Consider the following 17870-nt stretch of genomic DNA (forward strand, 5'->3'; position numbering starts at 1 on the left):
TTTTTAAAACTGAATGTAAGCTCTGCCTTCGTTATTGGACATGGCCCCTGTCCTCAAGGTGCTGGCAGTTTTTATAGAAATAAGACAATAATGTGCAGAACCCCAGTGTATATAATTCCCCAAAATGTGTGAACAACTTCTAGAGACAATAGAGGTGGGAGGCTCTCCCCGTAGGAGTAGGACTGGAGTCGCAGGCAGGCCAGGGAAGGTGGGAATCTAGCAGGAGGTTTCTATCTGGACCAGGATGCTCAGCCAGAGGCCATTTGGCAGTATCTGGAGACATTTTTGTTTGTCATACTAGAGAGGTGCTACTGCAAGTAGAAGCCAGGTATGTTGCTAAATAAAATTCTACACTGCACAGGACAAGCCACCACAACAACGAATTATTACCCAGTCCCAAATGTCAGGGGTGCGGAGATAGAGGACCCTGTTCCAGATCATTGCTCACGGCAAGGACCTCTGAGCCATATCAGCAGCCAAACTGAATGAATTTCCTCCAACCATTTTTTCTTAGAACGATTTGGTCTATGGCTTTTCTTTTGTTTGCAGCTGGTATTTGTCTAAACATCGTGAATAACTTTTCTCTTAACTCTTTCAGTTTATTCGACCAAGTATCAGAGGCTAGCTAGCTCCATGCTGATTTTCCCCTCATCTCTCATTGTGGCTGTTTTCTTTCTACCTAGACTAATTCTAAGATAATAATTCTTTTTCTTGCTACTTAAGTTCCATGACTTTATTACCTTTGAACACAATCTGATCTATTTCAGAAACACTAAACTCTGTTTATAATTGCATAAGTAATATAAGTAAAATATATTCAGTGTATTTAAGTACACAGTTTAAAATGAGTTCTTTAAAATTATTTACCAGTTGTATTGTAGTACTTATCATTAGTTTAAATAAAGTATATGTGCTCACATTCATATCTATAGATATATAATATTAGATGAACATACATTAGTTTGTTACACCTGATTTTCTCTTCATAAAAGGATTATGGGCACTTCTAGGTTTTTTTCCTACCTTGTATTTTCTAAGTTGGTTTTTTCTTTTTTTTTTACCATGACCATCATTTCAATAATGTGTTTATACCTGGTAAAATGAATGCTAGCTTGAAATTGGTATATATGTTAATATATACATACATATAACATAGATACATACCTTCCATCCACACTTGTACAGATGCACCCACACACTCATCCCCAGTGATTTAAATTGGGAAGAAATAAGAGTTATTGTAGTTTTCAAATTCTGTTGACATTCTTATTTTGGGATAAGCTAAGAACTTTATTTGGAATGTACTATGTCAAAAATTCAGCTGTTCTGCATACTCCTGCTGTGGTTTTTTACTTCAGTGTTTTAAGTAGGCTATAACTAGGGCTCCAAGAGCATTGCTAAGCAATCTAAGAAGGAACTGGTATTGGAAATTCAGTTTTAGACATTTAGGTCTTAAGACAGTTTCTGTAAATTGAATCATTTAAAAATTCTCTTAGAAATTAGTCATGTAAAGGAATGCAGCCTTTTATATAGCATGTGTATCTTTACGTTTTTCTTTAAAATTTCTTTAATTTAGAAATTTACATATTTTACTTTGGGTTTTTCTTAAAAGTTAGGTGTTTTTATATAGTTATGTGCAAGCTGCATTGGCTGTTACTTTTTTACTTGTGATATAAAATATCTTGTTGCTGCTATATAACCTTAAGAAAAACAAACTCAGACATATACAGATAGTCATTTCTTATATTGGGTGATTAGAGGTTTTATTTCTACTGCCTATCTAAGAAACCTCTAGAGAATTGTTGTAAGAATTTATTTGAGCCAGACTGATGACATTGCTGGGAAGCAAGATCTCAAATGCTCCCCAGAATGACAGTTCCCAGTTTAAGGAGAGGATGTAAGGAAGATTGCATGCAGGTGGGAGAAAGCAGGGCAAGGAGGAATTGGATTACAAGATAATTAACAAGATTATGTGCTCTCTTGAAGGTGGTTACCCTCCCAGAGGTAGGGTTTCCAGGTGGGAATTCCAACCCATTCTCAGGAAATTCTTTCACTTTCCTGTTCCTGAATCCCTAGAAAAGTTGGTCGGGAAATTGGGAAAATCGGCTCCTTGAACCCAGGTAGTAGGTAGTACCGGCCGTCACTTTGTGGAAAGGATTCATCGGGGAGCAAAAAACAGTTCATATCTTGGTATTAAACTATTAACTCCAAACCCTACCCAGAGGATCTGAAAAAGAGGCATTTCAAAGGTGTGTTAACCCTAGATACCCCAAAATAATGGACAAGGCCTGCTTAAGGTAAAGATGACCTTTTACTAGGGAAGTTACAGGCCTGGGGCCTGACTGCCCACCATGACGTGCCCAGTTAGGAATTTTTCATCAGATCACCCTGTGAGGTTACTTTCAGTTAGATTTAGTACAGCACCCCTTTTTTGTCCACACTACAATAAACACTTTTATAAAAAATCAGAAGTTACTATTGAATTTGTAGTGATTTGCTGTGGGTGGAGTAGTAAGGAAAAAATAGGCAAATGGGATCATCCAAACCCAAGCGATGCCTTTTTGGAAAGCTGAATTAATAATCTAGATCTAATGCTTTTTAAACAAGGAAAGTTTATATTAAAAATGGAAGCTTGATTATGTTTCCTACAGGTAAATATGCTTACATTTTCTATTAATAAACTCATGCAACATGTTCTATATACATGGGTATTGACTCCTGATACGATATTGGTGGTGGTTATACTCCAAATTCAGTATGAGAAAACCTCATTTTATAGGGTAGTGTTTATTGAAGGAAGAATATTTAACCATAGAGTTAAAAATTGTATGGGCCTCTTTCACTGAATAAGGTAAGCTTTCTTTATGAATGTTTCCATACAGCTGTAATTGGAATGACAAAAGTGCTTAGATTTTGATCTGCTAAAATTTTTCTTTATTAATGGTAAAGTGACAAAACGAAAAAATATTTGATAGAAAAAATGAATATAGAAAGTACAAAGTAAAACTTTGTATCTTTTAAAGTAAGGAACAGAGTAATTATAAATGTAGCTAGTCAGATTTAGGGAGGTTTTTAATTGGTAATGTCTGAGTTGATTTTGTGGATTTGGAATTATCTTCCATTGTAGAGGACCTGCATAGTCAGAAGTGGGAAGTTCTTGATAATTTCAATCTACTTGTGACCACATAATTTACTAAGATCTGCCTTTCAGGGATAAGAGTAACGAGAAGGAAGGAGATAAGGAATTTGCTGCTGTTAATTTCCCCCTTTTTATTTTATGTCTTTATAGGACTTACGGTTTTTCCAAAACCAGTGACTGCATTGGAATATTCATTCAGTATGTCTGATCCAGAGTCCTATAAAGGGTACATTGAAGATCTTAAGAAGTTTCTAAAGCGTAAGTATGTTTTCTTAAAGCAAGGCAAAAGTTTTTAGTTAAAAAAAAAAAACTAGTGCCAAATTATGATTATGTTTAGGGACATCATTCTTAGAATTTATTTTACCTTTTTCTTTTTTTCTTTTCTGTTAAACACAGTCAAGTGAGAGGACTTGTAAGTAGATTTTATGATTAGTCATAATATTCTAACTTATGGAAAAACAGGGGTCTAAGCCTAACAAGCAGTTGATTTCATATTTCTATCTTACAATAAGTACATGAGTATGTTCATTAACATAACATCTGCATTAAAATGGAAAGTATTTGAGTAATAGACTAAATCTATATTATATAAATTAAGGTCTCTAAATATTTAGATCTTTCAGATCCAGTGTCTTGCTTGTTGGGGGGACTAGGAATCGTTTGTATTGTTTTTTTAAAAAATGTATCAGTTCTGAGTTCTTTGGAGTTACCAGTTGTAACGCTTCCTCTAATAGCGGAGCCAGCCCAGTTTTTCCTCGTGTTTCGCTTGGCCGAACTCCATGGTATTAGCATTCGCATGAATAATCATCAGATGCCCTGGCCTCTTGGTTCTTGATTGCCTCACCTCTTCCTTAGCCACACGCACCTACAGGCTTCCTTAGAACAGGCAGGACTCTTGGCAACAGCGCTAATCAAGACTTTCCTAACATAATCTGTCATCCTGGTTGGCTTGTTTTAACTTTCCCTCACTGCTCTTCTACTTCATTGGGACTTTCAGTTCTCTCTGACCCTTTTGTTTTACCCCAACCCCTCACCCGCAACTTTCCTTCTTATCAAGCTTGATTCCATGGTTTTTTATTTCTCTTTTACTCTTTCCGGTAGTACTCTAAAAGCCCTTGCCTCAGTCTATTTGTCATAAATTACAAATGGATGAAGCCATAAAATTCCTGGATGAAGCACTTCCTTAGAGATTGCCCCTTGAGCAACCAGGTGCTGCTGAAGAAAGATTTTCAGCAAGACTAATTAGCTCTGTGAATACTTGATCGCCTCCCTCAAATGGACCTGCTCTGCTTCCTGGCAAGCCTGCTGGATAATTATTTCCAACCTCTACTCAAATCTCTATTATCTTACCTTTTCCCTTAGAGCTCAATGACTGCATATACCGTGGTGATCCCATAAGATGATGATGGAGATGGGACATTCCTATTGCCTTGTGTCACAGTAGCTGTCATGGGGTCGTAGTGCAACGTGTTACATAAACACCCTCGGGTTACGCTTGCCTACAGTATTCAGTACAGTAACACGCTGCACGAGTTTGTGGCCTAGGAGCTGTAAGGCAACACAGAATTAGTCACTCCAAAATATGGCTCTGACGTAAGGGTTATTTTAGATGCGTTAATTTTAAGAAATAGCCGTCAAGGGAGCAGATCTTAAAAACCAAGTAGAAGTTACCCTTTGTAACAGACCTTTACGTTAGTAAGGGAAGTCTCCCTTTGTAAGGTGGTTGACCTTATCTCTAGAAACTCTTATCAGTACAGAAGACAGAAGCAAATCTGCATAACAACCTTACCCTTGTTTACTGTGCTTTTCCAGGTAACCTCCTGAAATTGACTCCCCAAAACATCATCTTTTATCTTCAGCTGAAGATGGTATTTAAGGTGGTGGCTTCAGCCATTTTGGCCAGTTACTCAGTTTTCCTGGGTCTCTCCCATGTATACAGGAGGTATACATGTTATTAAACTTTTGTTTGTTTTTCTCCTGTTAATCTGTCTTTTATTATAGGGATGTCTCAGCCAAAAACCCAGAAGGGCAGAGGAAACACAATTTTCCCTCCCCTCCAGAGCAATAGGCTCTACCATCTAGCCTGTGTGTACGTAGGCCCTGCCATCTAGGTTTGTGTAAGTGCACTCTACATGTTCGCACAGTGATGGATTCGCCTAAGGGTGCATTTCTCAGAACAGACCCCTGTCATTAAGTGGCACATACCTGTAACCTGTGTTGACCTAAGAAACGTTTAAACCTGTAGAGAATTTTTATAAGAGTTTATTTCAGCCAAACTGGTGATATATTCCAGGAACAAGATCTCAGATGCTCCAGAAAATAACAGTTTTGCAGCTTCTTTTATGCATTTGAGGGAACAGAAGGAAGATTACATGGAGGTGGCAGGAAGCAACACAGGGACTGGATAACAGGATAGTTAAAATTATGTGCGCTCTTGAGGGTTAATTACCACTTCAAGGGGTATCACTTCTGATATTCAAAAGTGTTAACCTAGATGCATAAAAACAATGGACAGGGTGGCTTAAAACCTTTCACTAGAGGAGGTATAGGCCTGGGCATGACTACCCCTCCTGACCTGCCCAGTTAGGAATTTATGATCAGATCACCCTGTGAGGTTACTTTCTATAGAACTTCTTTTTTCATCCACAGTTTCCCCCATTTGGTTATAAATCAATCCATAGGATGCACTGATGACCAACCTTTTGGTTGGGTAGTGTAGTCTCACAGTGCTAGGAAGGCTTATTCCTAGAAGTCTCAGTATTGACGTCGTCTTGGTGAACATTGGGGATGGGTTAGTACCATATCCATGGGATCTGAGCTGAGGCTAAATTTTTCCCCGAAAGGGAAGGACAGGTAAATGGAACGCAGTCGGGTCTTAATGGGTTTAATTGCAAAAGGAAAACACACTGGATCATTTCTATGCTGCGAATTATCATGATCTGAGTTTTGCCTTCTGTCTCATTCTGTATTTAGTATCTAGTACATAGCATCCTTACATAGCCATGAAAAGAGTATTAACAGTTATACATGTTCAGTAATCATAAACAGTTGTACTATATTAAAAAACCCAAAGAACAAGTATGGCTATTACTGTATCATTAGCAAATAGGTAAAAACCAAGCAAAATGGATTTTGGGTTCAGTATCAGTCTGTAGGTATATAGGCCTTGCTGACGTCTTGGGATAGCTGTCTACCTCTGGTGTCTACCCATTCTGGTCCGCAGGGCGTCTTTGATGTCTGTAAACAGGAGTTGATGTCCACTTTTGCAGTTAGGTACCTAATAGGTCCTTTCCAGTGAGGTTGAAGAGTGTCTCTTATTTGATGTCCTTTCCAATAAACAAAATCTCTGTGTGGCAGTCAATGATCTTTAAAGTCTCTGTCTCCTGGGAGCTCCCTGTGAAAGGAAGCAGTTACTGCAACTTGGCATTTTTTTAAAGTGACTATTCAAACCCTGGCAGAAGAGTAAGATAATCTCCTTTCAGTAATGTCAGTTCGTAAGTTCCTTCATCTAAGTTCAGCTTAAATGCACTGTGATCACAAAGGAATGCAAAAACCAGAAAAATGGGGAGCGAGGAAGAACCAAGCGGCTGTCTTGGGTTTTCCATAGGCCTGAGGATTCGTTTAATTTACTACCATTGTTTACCTATACAATATACCCTAGAAGTTTTCATCACTTATTTTACTGTGCTTCCCACATGGTTTCAAGTCTTTTGATGTGTTCCAGGGACCCTTCTGGAATACCACAAAGTTATTCACACACACACACACATATATATATATATATATATATATATATATATATAGAGAGAGAGAGAGAGAGAGAGAGAGAGATTTTAACCCTTAAAACTTCATCTTCTAATGAAAACTAAGAAGTAAGCAATTAGCATTCTTTTAGCTTGGATATTTTATAATCTCTAGAAACATTTTTCATAGACATCAAAGTCAATTAACACAAACTTATTTTTGTAAAAACCAGGTAAGATAAAGACATGTCTGGTTTACTTAAACCAGCAAACTTAAGATAGCTTTTGTTTACATTTTACTTAAACCAACAAACTTAAGATAGCTTTTATTTACTATGGATTAATTTTACATCATGTGAACTTGAAAAGCATTTGAGTTAGTTTCTATATTTCTGAGAATTTTAGAATACCCAATCCTTACAAATGCTTGCCTTTAATTTTATCCATACTACCTTGTTTCCCTGATTAAGACCTAGCTGGACCATCAGCTCTAATGCATCTTTTGGAGCAAAAATGAATATAAGACCCGGTCTCGTTTGAATATAATAAGAGCATTAGAGCTGATGGTCCGGCTAGGTCTTATTTTATTAAAAAATCTAGCTAACATACAACATTCTATCAGTTTCAGGTGTATACCATAGCTGTTCAGCATATACCTATGACCTGCTAGTAGTGAGTCTCTTCGATACACTAAGCTCGTGGAGAGCAGGGGCCACGTCAGCGTGCTCACTGTTGTGCCACTTTTGCCTAACACTGGGCCAGTGCAGTGCAAGCATTTGAAAAACCACTATAGATTTCTCCTCCGCTTCCCCATCTCCAAGTTGTACCCATTTTACTTCTTTATCGCTTTTGAATCAGTCTAATTATACCTCCATCTCTGCTAAAAACACGTTCTTCTAAGCTAACAGTTGCTCTCAGCTATTGCAGTCCCTGTAGTATAGACTGCCATAGCACTGTGTATCTTCAGACCCTTTGGTTATGATTTTATACTTAACACCTGTCTTACCCACTACACTGTAAGCTCCATCAGGGCGGTGCCTTTTTATGTCCTCACCATTGTATCTTGGGCCAGGAGCATAGAAGGCATTCAGACAATGCTATAGCTATGGCTGGCACCACCTAATGGTGACAAAAGAGATTGATCTATAAACCACTGTTGAAATGCAGTACACTTTAGAGCATTAGATAGCTGTTAAAAGTTAAAGGAACAGACACAACATTCTTTTCCTGCACATTACCTAGTAGTTAGCATTGCTGTTTTTGTCTTCAAAGATGTTGTTCAAAGGTGATATATTCCTGGTTGTGTTTAAGATCTTTTTTGGCTGATCTACATGCACATATGTTTCCTTTTTAGCATATGGTGTAGAAGAACAGAAGAATCTCACAGACTGTCCCGATGGAGTACTTTTTGACCAGAAGGGTCCCGTCTATGTTGCCTGTCAGTTTCCTGTTACTACCTTACTTGGAGACTGCAATGGTGTGAAGGATCCTAATTTTGGCTACTCCAGAGGGTACCCTTGTATTCTGGTGAAAATGAACAGAGTATGTACATCTTTGGCTACCTTTTCCTAATGCCCTCTAGTAAGAAGTCGGCAACTACTCATTAAATGTTCTCTCATTTGGGGATAGCTTTTGTAAAAGGCTAACAGTGATCTTAATTGACCTTTGGAAAAATTAATACAAACCAAAAACCAAGATTGGTTCACCAAGGCATCACGGTTTGGGGAGTGAAACTACTCCTTTTCCCTTTTGGAGATAGTTACATGCATTTAGGCATAATCAATGCTTTAAGGGGCAGGTGTTCTTGTTGTCATGCCCAAAGCATGATTTTGTTAATGTGCAGTGCCCGTCTTTGAATCCTGTGCTGTAAAATAATTTCAAATCCCATGGGGAAATATATGACGTTTTAGCTTATTTAACTTTTTCTGAATAGGTAGTAGGAAAGCATATTGTTACACGTATTTACAGCTACATAGTAGACCTACAAGTACAGTTGCATTGCTATGAGCTCGGTGGGGTGTTGCAGTTGTCGCCCAAGCCAGCGGCATTTGCCATGTTGTACACAAGAGGTGCCCGCATTATATAGCCACTAGCAAATCAGGAAGCTGAAGTTCTCTCCCTGCGTGATAATGGCTTAGGGTCATCGTGCAAAGGAAGCTGCTTCCCTTCTGTGGCTCCTAACCCCGCTGTGCCAGGCTGCTCTATAAATATTGCACTGCAGAATTGTATTTTGGTATAGTTATCCTTTCGAGGCCTGCAAGGTCTTCCCTTGAAAGTGGTTGTTCCTGGTCATTTACTCAGAGAAAAGGCGGTTTCTTAAAAAGGTGTGTAGACCTCTCCAGCTCATGCGTTCACATATCACTAACGTCACACTCCAATCAGCAATTTGCTACCATCCCTAAGAAAAGTAAAACTTTAGTCTTCGGAAGTTGGCATTGCTAAAAAAAGGAGTTTGTAGGGAGAGCCGGTTAGATCCTGAGGTGCCCAGACTGACACCCCCAGCCTCTCCGTCCTTCCCCTCTCCAGTGGACAAAGACAATGTCATTACCCCATAGCTCTCTGTAGATACCATTCTGAAACATGGCCTGACACATAGCAGGTGCTTAATGAATGACCGAGGGATGTTTCAGCAAGACTGTTAAGAACTAAGGTTAGCAAAGTAAGCCAAAAGTAATGTGAAACTAGAAGATCTAGCTTGTAAGATAAATTACATTTGTTCGCTTTGACAGAGAGGCCTTTTGTAATCCCGGACTCCTAGGAGTGTCTTCAGGACAATGGGATTGCTGGAAAACCTGTTCCCATAGAAAGCCGACAGAAGTCTGAGTCCTTCCTCAGGACCAAGTTTCCGGGTTTATATTTTTTTCTCAATTATGTACTCTTTGAACGATGAGGGCCTGAGATTATATTTGCTGAGAGTAGGAGCATGGCTTTGCAGGGAATGACAGGAAGACAACATCAGGTACAAACGGGTCCGTAGTGAGATGTGCGTGCCTAGCAGGGAATTTAATCCCAGGATGTTTTGTTCCAAAGTCATTACATGGGCAAGAATAGTTATTGCTGTTGATATTATTATTTAGGGTGCTACAGTATTTGTCTTTTGGGAGGAATATTTACATTTTATAAACATTCACATGTAAAATGCATATAAATTAAAAATGCCAAAAATCTCACGAAATAGACTGATAAATATCTGTTAACCTTTCATACAAGAGTTATCAACTACAAACATGAAAGTAGCCTCATTCGATAGAAGTAGATGCACATGGTGCTATAGGAGTCTTCAAATGGGATTCTTCCCAATGTATGCATTTTGTGGAACAGACAGATGGAATATGGTCAGGCTCTGGACGCATTATGGGAATATGTTGGGAATTGTGAGCTATTAGGTTTTCATGAAAAACGGTAAAATATTATGCTTCTGCAATTATTGTTTGCATTGTTTTTTCATATATTTCATGAAATATAAAGGTTTCTGGTTGTTTTTTATTTTAAGGGTAACAAACAGCAATGCTATGTTTTGGTCAATTCTTTGGTAACTGATTTATTTTCTAAATTGCCCCAGTTTAGGGTAAGAGATAGCTAGTTGGTATATTGAAAAGTCCGTTGTAATCTTCTAAAATAATATTAATGTAAAAGACACAGGTAACAGGGTTTAATGCACAGTTAGTGTTCATCCCAACCCTTGCACCCCTGGCCCCCAGGCAGAAAAGTTCTATTGCATATATTTGCGATGTTTCAATTAATGTTTCTTTACCTTAGATAATTGGATTAAAGCCTCAAGGAAAACCAAGGATACACTGCTCTCCTCAAAAGGTTAGTATTCAAAAAATAGCTCAACTCTGTTAAGGCTTTAATGTATCTTAATACTTAAGTCTAATGAGTTTTTGTCATTTTTTTTCCCTGTCAAATTTTTAAAGTCCTTTGGGGGTAGCCCTTCTCTGTTTGCTTATGATATAATTCACAGACGTGTTTTCCATGTGCATTTGATGTCACACACATTGCCTTCACAGTTCCACACACTACACGTATTTCATTAATTCTAAAGTTCACTTTCTTTTCTAGCTTCATAACACAGATTGGGGTTGGCCTTATGATTGATGGTATCTTAACAGTGTATCATAAGAGTTTTTTTTTTCTTAACAGTACATAAATTGGTGTATATCAGTGGCATCTGAGATTTAATGAAATATGGTACATTTTCCTTAAGGTAGAGGCAATGTTTTTCTCCTTGTCCCTGCTTTATTTTTTTAAAGAGTGCTGTGCAGTTTTCATCTCATAACTTCTTTTGTTTTCTCTCCACGCTGCAAGTGCAACTCAGACAAATATGTAAATGATGGGTAAGAGTTCTGAGGAGAAACTTTTAAGTTCTAAATTTATTTTATCCTTGTGCAAAATATTAACATTCCAACTCCAATTATGTGTCAGACGTATTTTGAAATACTATATTAAAATCTAAATTTGTTTGTGAAAAAGGCTAATTCCTTTTACCATGAATGGATTTCTTATTTGGGCAGAAACTTCTTGCTCAGTGGTTCTCAGATTCCATCATGCATCAGAATCACTTGGAGGGCGTATTCGGTCCCATTCCACAGTTTCTGACTCTTGGTCTGGGGTGAGGCCCAAAATGAGTATTTCTAACTAAAGTTCCCAAGTAATGGTGACGGCTACTGCTCTGGGGCCTGCACTGAGAATTCCTGCTTTAGCTTTTCCCGATTAGTTTCTTTTGAGTATTTACTCACTTAAGAGTTCAGTGAAAAAGCAGGAAGTTTGTAGTTTCTTGTCTGGATGGAAGTGTACATGTGTGACCATAGGCAATTCAGCTTATCGCCTTATGCTATATTCAGCTCAGCAGCGAAGCCAAGCTTTTCTTGGTAAACAAATACTAAAAATCTAGTGAACATGTACTGTCATCTCTTAAGACAAAAGAAAACATTACAGCTATAGGATACATTTTAGAAGCTGTGTTGTGTAACAGTGAACTTCCTTGCTTGCAAGTCTTTCCAATAGAAAGTTGCTGAGGCTTGAGTGCTAGGCTGCGGCCATGTAGAAGTGCTAATTTCATGACAGTGTCCCAGGCTGCAGGAGCTTTTACCTTTGCATATGAGCAGACTACATAGATAAGCTTGGAATGGTGGTTCTGTGGACCCACCACCACCACCAAGAAGACACACTTTTAGGCCATAAGGGCAAAAGCTTTAAACTAAACCTTTCCTTAGGTTTCGGTTTTATAAACCTTTGGCCAGTGTAAACTCCATGTAACTAACTCATCCCTTAGAGTTTTAAATGAATTTGTCTCCTTGTTTATCTATTTATTATGTATCCTTTGCTTCTGGACTAGTTGTGGGGGGGAAAAACATCGATGAAAAATCCTGGTCTTAATGACCCAGATTTCAAATTGCTGTCCCTTTTGCTTTGAAGAGTTGTATGTATAGTGCATAAACTAATCAAAATAGATGGAGTTTTGTTTTATTTAGTTGTAGAATATCCTTGTTGTTAGAAACAACATGAAATTGGAAGAAATGTTTGCATGCATTTTACCCCTAAGCTAGTCAAAAAGGAGTAATCAGGTGGTGTCCCTAAATTTTAGAGGTATGGTTCTACAGAACAGATGGAAAAATTTACTGCATAAACACTAGTGACAGAACATGCTATTAGAGGTGGCTTTTAATTTATATTAATTTAAAGGATGGTTCTTGCAAAAGACATAATATTCATTTATGTCATTAGTTTTTTGTTTGTTTTTTGGTATTTTCTTATAAAAATGAATCAGACATGAGAAAATCTGGGAAAATGTAGAAGAAAAATATTGGTGAATGCTACCTAGAGATTGTATCGCTGCTTAGAAAGTTTGGTACGTAACCTTGAAGTAGTTTACAGATGATGATTGTATTAAAGAAACAAAATACATTAATTTTAAAACTGTTTTGTTTTCAGTAGAACTTAGTGACTGTTCATAGTAATTCTTGGACTTACTTGCTCATAATTTCCAATATGGTGCCATTTATATACTTAGAAAACTATGGCATTTGTGCTTCACCCTAAAATATCTCCTCATTATTCAGGAACACATTTCAGTATTTCACAATTTCTAAATGTTTATTTTCACAGAAGGTATAAAATACAAGTGTAAGTAAAAGCCTGACAACATGGTTTAGGTACAAACCAAGAGAGCAGTTAAGAGTCTGTTACATCTGGAGATCGAGAGCATACGACCTTGACTCTGAGCCTCAGTTCTTCTCTCTATAAAATTGATCCTGTGCTCTTAAGGGTTCTTAGGCCTAAATGAGGTAAATCTCAGTTCAGTGCGGTAGCTGACTGCAAATACATACTGAGATGCTCAATGCACTGCAACCTAAAGAAAGCCTCGCTTACATTTTGGGGAACATCTCTGTTTCTGTGAATTCCGCTCATATATTAAAGAAAACTAGGTTACATACAAAACCCATTGATGCAGAAAAACACTCATATCAAAGTGATTGTTTTTCCCTTTGATATAAAATGCTAGAGTTTTAGATTTAAAACTCTTGTTTTTTAATTAAAGAGTACAAATGTTAGGGTGGTGTTTGAATAAGTGATCGAAAAATGGCTTCTATAGTTTCTCTTAGCCTTGTTATCTCCTGCTCTTTCCACATATCTTTGATGTGGATCATTAGAAGGTGCCCTTTTTGTGGGGTGCTGTGTCACTTGCCTGTGTGTTTCTCTCTCCCCCCCATGTGCATGTACTACTTCATGACAGGTAAATGAAATAAAGAGTAGGACTTCTCAGAAGAGATTCTTAGTTTTGCTACATGTAGTGTTTCATGTGTGCTTTCAAAAACAAATTAGTATATTCATATCTAGAATTCAGGTGTTTAGTAATGTTTTAATTAGTGCTCAGTAAACTTGCCACTGATTTAATCATTGTTGTCTATTTGTTACCTACTTAGTATATGTTAAAATTACAGTCATTAAAATTAGGCCTATTCAGAAGGTGTTTATGAGAATTTTCATAAGTTGCTTATTAAGAAGTAAACTAGAGATAACTAATAAATAGCATGAATGCATTTGGTAGTTGGAAGGCACATAAGATTTTACAGAGCGTGCATGAATAGATCTGGTGGGGATTCTTGAGGGGAAGCATATGGGGTACCCCAGGAAATGTAAAAAGAATCAGGATAGTTTGTCAAAGGGATCAAATCAAGATGAGCAATTCTCTTCTCAAAAATACACTTGTAATGAATGCATTTGGAGCAGCATTATACTTTTCCATACTATTCTTAATTGATATTGCTTTAATATAAATATGCTTTTACAGTTGTTTTTTATGACCTAAAAAGCATTTGTTTGTTTTTTTCTTTCGACTTTAGAATGCTGGAAACGTAACTCTATCAGTTTATCCTCCTGATGGAATTATAGACTTAAAATATTTTCCATATTATGGGAAAAAACTGCATGTAAGTATCTTTAAGTTTTTAAGTGGTTGTGACTCTTGGGAAATTGGCATATCTCTATTAAAATGTCCCTTGTCTGATATAGTAGACGGATGGCCTGTGTAACTTGTGCATCGTGTATTCTGGTTTTTAAAGACAAATGTTAATGGCAAATCGAGATTCTACAATCTACAATTCAAAACACAAAGCCCAAGCAGAAAATACCATTTCTCTCATTATTTGGGCTGCGCTTGTTTAGAGAACATAAAGAAGTAGTAAGGAAATAAAGCTCATTACCCAGAGATAACTATCTTGTAGTCTAATTTCTTGCATGTTTTTTCTTTTAAGTATATACATATAAATATCATGTTATAAAATGAAGATCATACTGTATGTATACTTATGAAACTTTTTATTTTGAAACGATTTCAAACTTAAAGGGGCTGGAATAGTAGAAATAATTCCTGTAGACCCTTTACGCAGATTTCCCAAATGTTAATATTTTACCTCATTTATCAGTCTCCACTTATATATAATTTTTTCCCCTGAACCATTTGGGACTAAGTTACAAACATGGTGTCTCTTTATACTAAATGCTTGAGTGTTATTTCCTAAAAATAAGGACATTATCATATGTAACCATAATACAGTTATCAAAGGAAATTAACATCATAGCACGATTATCCAGTATTATTATTGACCTTGTTAAGATTGTACTGGTGGTTCTAGTAATGTCCTTTATTGGAAAAGAAGCGTTCTCCTGGTCCTAGATATCACCCTAGTCACCTATAAACTGGACATTTCCTCGGTCTGTCTGTCTCATGCCCTTGTACTCTTCAAAAACGAATACAGGCCTATTTTGGCTTGTTTTGTTTATGTTCCTCAATTTGAGTTTGTCTGATATCTTTCATGATTAAATATTGGTTGTACATTTTTGGCAGGTATGCCTCAGAAAAACGTTATGTCTTTTTTATGTCAGGATGAACATGGTTTTGAGTAGTCCTATTAGTGGTGAGGGTGACCCTGAACACTTGGTTATTTATGGTGGTGTCAGCCAGGTTTCTCCACTGTAAAGTTATTGTTTTTTTCCTTTGTAGTTGATAAAGATCAAGAGTATAAAGTTCTGATTCTCCCATAGCCTAAGCATTTGTCGATGGATCTTGCCTGAATCAGTTAATAATAGGATTATTCCCAAATGTTTTTCTAATTCCATCTTTCCTTTTTCCATTTACTAGTTGGCATTGTAGGGAAGAGCTCTTTTTTCCTCCACCATTTATTATTTATTTATATCAGTATATTTTCATGGATTCTTATTCAGGGATTATAATCTGTTAAAATCATTTATTTTGGTGCTAAAATTGTTCCACATTTGGCTGATGGGAGACATTCAGGCTGGCTCCCCTGTGCTTTTGACATGCCCCCATGATTCTTTGAGCACTTCCTTACTTTCTGGCACCACTAGATACTCCAGGTTCACCTTGTATCTTCCCTGTGCCAGCCTTGCAATCAGCCCCTAGTTCCTTTTTAGTGAAGAATTGTATTTAGAAAGCACAGTGATAGTAAAGCAACTGAGTATATTTGTACCAACTTACACAGCAATCATAAATAGGTATCTAGGAGACCTAAATAACATAATCAGTAAGGGTGATCATATGCATATTTACCAAATATATATAGATAATGCAATACATATTCTTCTTGCGCACTCCTGGAACAGTCACAAAAATTTATAAAAAATGCATCCTAAAGTACCATAAAGTAGAAATATATTACAAATGATAATTTCTGAGCATGATGCAATAAAACTAGACATTATTAAAATAAAAGGGCCCTTACAAGAGGGAGGGAGTGGAAACCTATTAAACATCTTTTGGGTGAAAGGGGAACTTCAAACCAAGATTATAGAATATCTAAAAAATAAGAGTGAAACACAACAAATCAAAACCCATGGGATATGTTTAAAGCAGTGCTCAGGGGAAAAGTGATAGCCATAAACACTTTTATCTGTAAAAATTAAGTGAAAATAAATGAACATCCAGTTTCAAGGAAAAAAGAGAATAGAAAATAATAGATCTGGGGGCAATCTGTTAGCTCAGTCGGTTAGAGTGCAGTGCTCTTAACAACAAGGTTGCCGGTTCAATTCCCACATGGGCCACTGTGAGCTGCACCCTCCACAACTACATTGAAACAACTACTTGACTTGGAGCTGATGGGTCCTGGAAAGACATACTTAAATAAAAGTTTTCAAAAATTATTATTGTTTAAAAAAAAAAAAAGAAAAGAATAGATCTAATTAATAGATAAAAGTCTTGTTCGTTTTAAAATTTTACAGAATAAACCCACTCTTGATAAAAAGTGTAGGTGAAGTTACTATAGAATTTGAACTAATGTATTTTCCTTTATTTGCCAGGCGAAGTATCTGCAGCCATTAGTTGCTCTCCAGCTCGGCTTTGGTCCTAATAGTACCTCAAGAGAAGTAACAGTCGAGTGCAAGATTGAGGACTCACCTAACCTAAAAAACCATGATGATCGTGACAAGTTTTTAGGACGAGTTGTGTTCAAAATCTCAGTGCATGCACAGTAGGAGTTAGGAGGTCTCCACAGAGTAAATGTTGTATTGTCTGTCTTCATTTTGTATCAGCTGGACCTGACATTCTAGAATTTTGAGCCGCCTTAGAGAAAGGTGGGGTGGTACATGACACTGGGGTAACATCCTAAAGTGCTTCCAGATCATAGTGTTCAAAGTCCTCTGAAGTAACTGCCTGTTGCCTCTGCTGCCTTTTGGAACCATTGTACGGTCACCAGATAGGGACCGTGAACACCTGATTCTGAACATGTAGAATGGGGGTCTTGTCCTGTTTTTGTGTGGTTTAATTGCCAAGTGTCTAAAGCTTAATGTGCTGTGCTATGTAAATATTTTATAGATTTAACACTGGTTAACTGTCATATTTTGATGCCAGCAAAGTTTTAGGGATAAAATGGTACCTGACCAACAAAATGACTTCATAGCTGCAAAAAATGTGTTGTGTGGAGGTTCTGTATGTGAGGAAGAAAAAATAATAAATGTGGATTTGAAAGGTTGTCTTGAGTTTTTTGTAAAGTTATGTTTTACATGCTGAATTAGTCTGTGGCTCTTTATGATTAAGAACACAAACTTTCTGTTGTAAAACGTAAAAAAAAAAGTTATGAGATTATTTTTAATGCTTTAAATCTCTTACAAAAGCGTGTAGACCATAGATGAAACAGCATTTTTAGTTACCCAGTATGAAGATGCACCTAATTTTTTTATGAAATTAAATTCCTAAGATTTAAATTGTATAATAGTTTGTGAAATATCTTGTTTACTGCTTTTATTTAGCAGTCTGTGTGGACTCTAATAAAAAATATAAATTGTGAAATATAAAACATGGAACTTATTCACAGTTTCCAACCAGTTTAATTTCAGCATTCTTTGCTTGGTGCCACGAAATATTTCCTCCTTCAGTCTTAGGTGTTTGGTGTGATTCTTTGTCATAATGTGAGGTATTTTCTCCTCTTGAAAAAGGTGTGCTTCCTGTATGAGCTCTCGTTTTTTAAAGA

General features: G+C 36.9%; 1 protein-coding gene across 1 annotated transcript in view; it reads left to right on the plus strand.

Moving 5' to 3' along the window:
- Positions 1-17373, plus strand: part of ATP1B3 (ATPase Na+/K+ transporting subunit beta 3) — a 37578-nt gene extending 20205 nt beyond the window's left edge. The window contains exons 3-7 of the mRNA XM_033132944.1: positions 3290-3397; positions 8237-8424; positions 10642-10695; positions 14229-14315; positions 16702-17373. Of these exons, the coding sequence (XP_032988835.1) occupies positions 3290-3397; positions 8237-8424; positions 10642-10695; positions 14229-14315; positions 16702-16875 (611 nt within the window). The 3' untranslated portion in view covers positions 16876-17373. The remainder of the gene's footprint in view (positions 1-3289; positions 3398-8236; positions 8425-10641; positions 10696-14228; positions 14316-16701) is intronic.
- Positions 17374-17870: the final 497 nt, after the last annotated feature.

The sequence above is a fragment of the Rhinolophus ferrumequinum genome, chromosome 17 (assembly GCF_004115265.2).
Source record: "Rhinolophus ferrumequinum isolate MPI-CBG mRhiFer1 chromosome 17, mRhiFer1_v1.p, whole genome shotgun sequence".
In the NCBI taxonomy this organism is placed as follows: Eukaryota; Metazoa; Chordata; class Mammalia; order Chiroptera; family Rhinolophidae; genus Rhinolophus; species Rhinolophus ferrumequinum.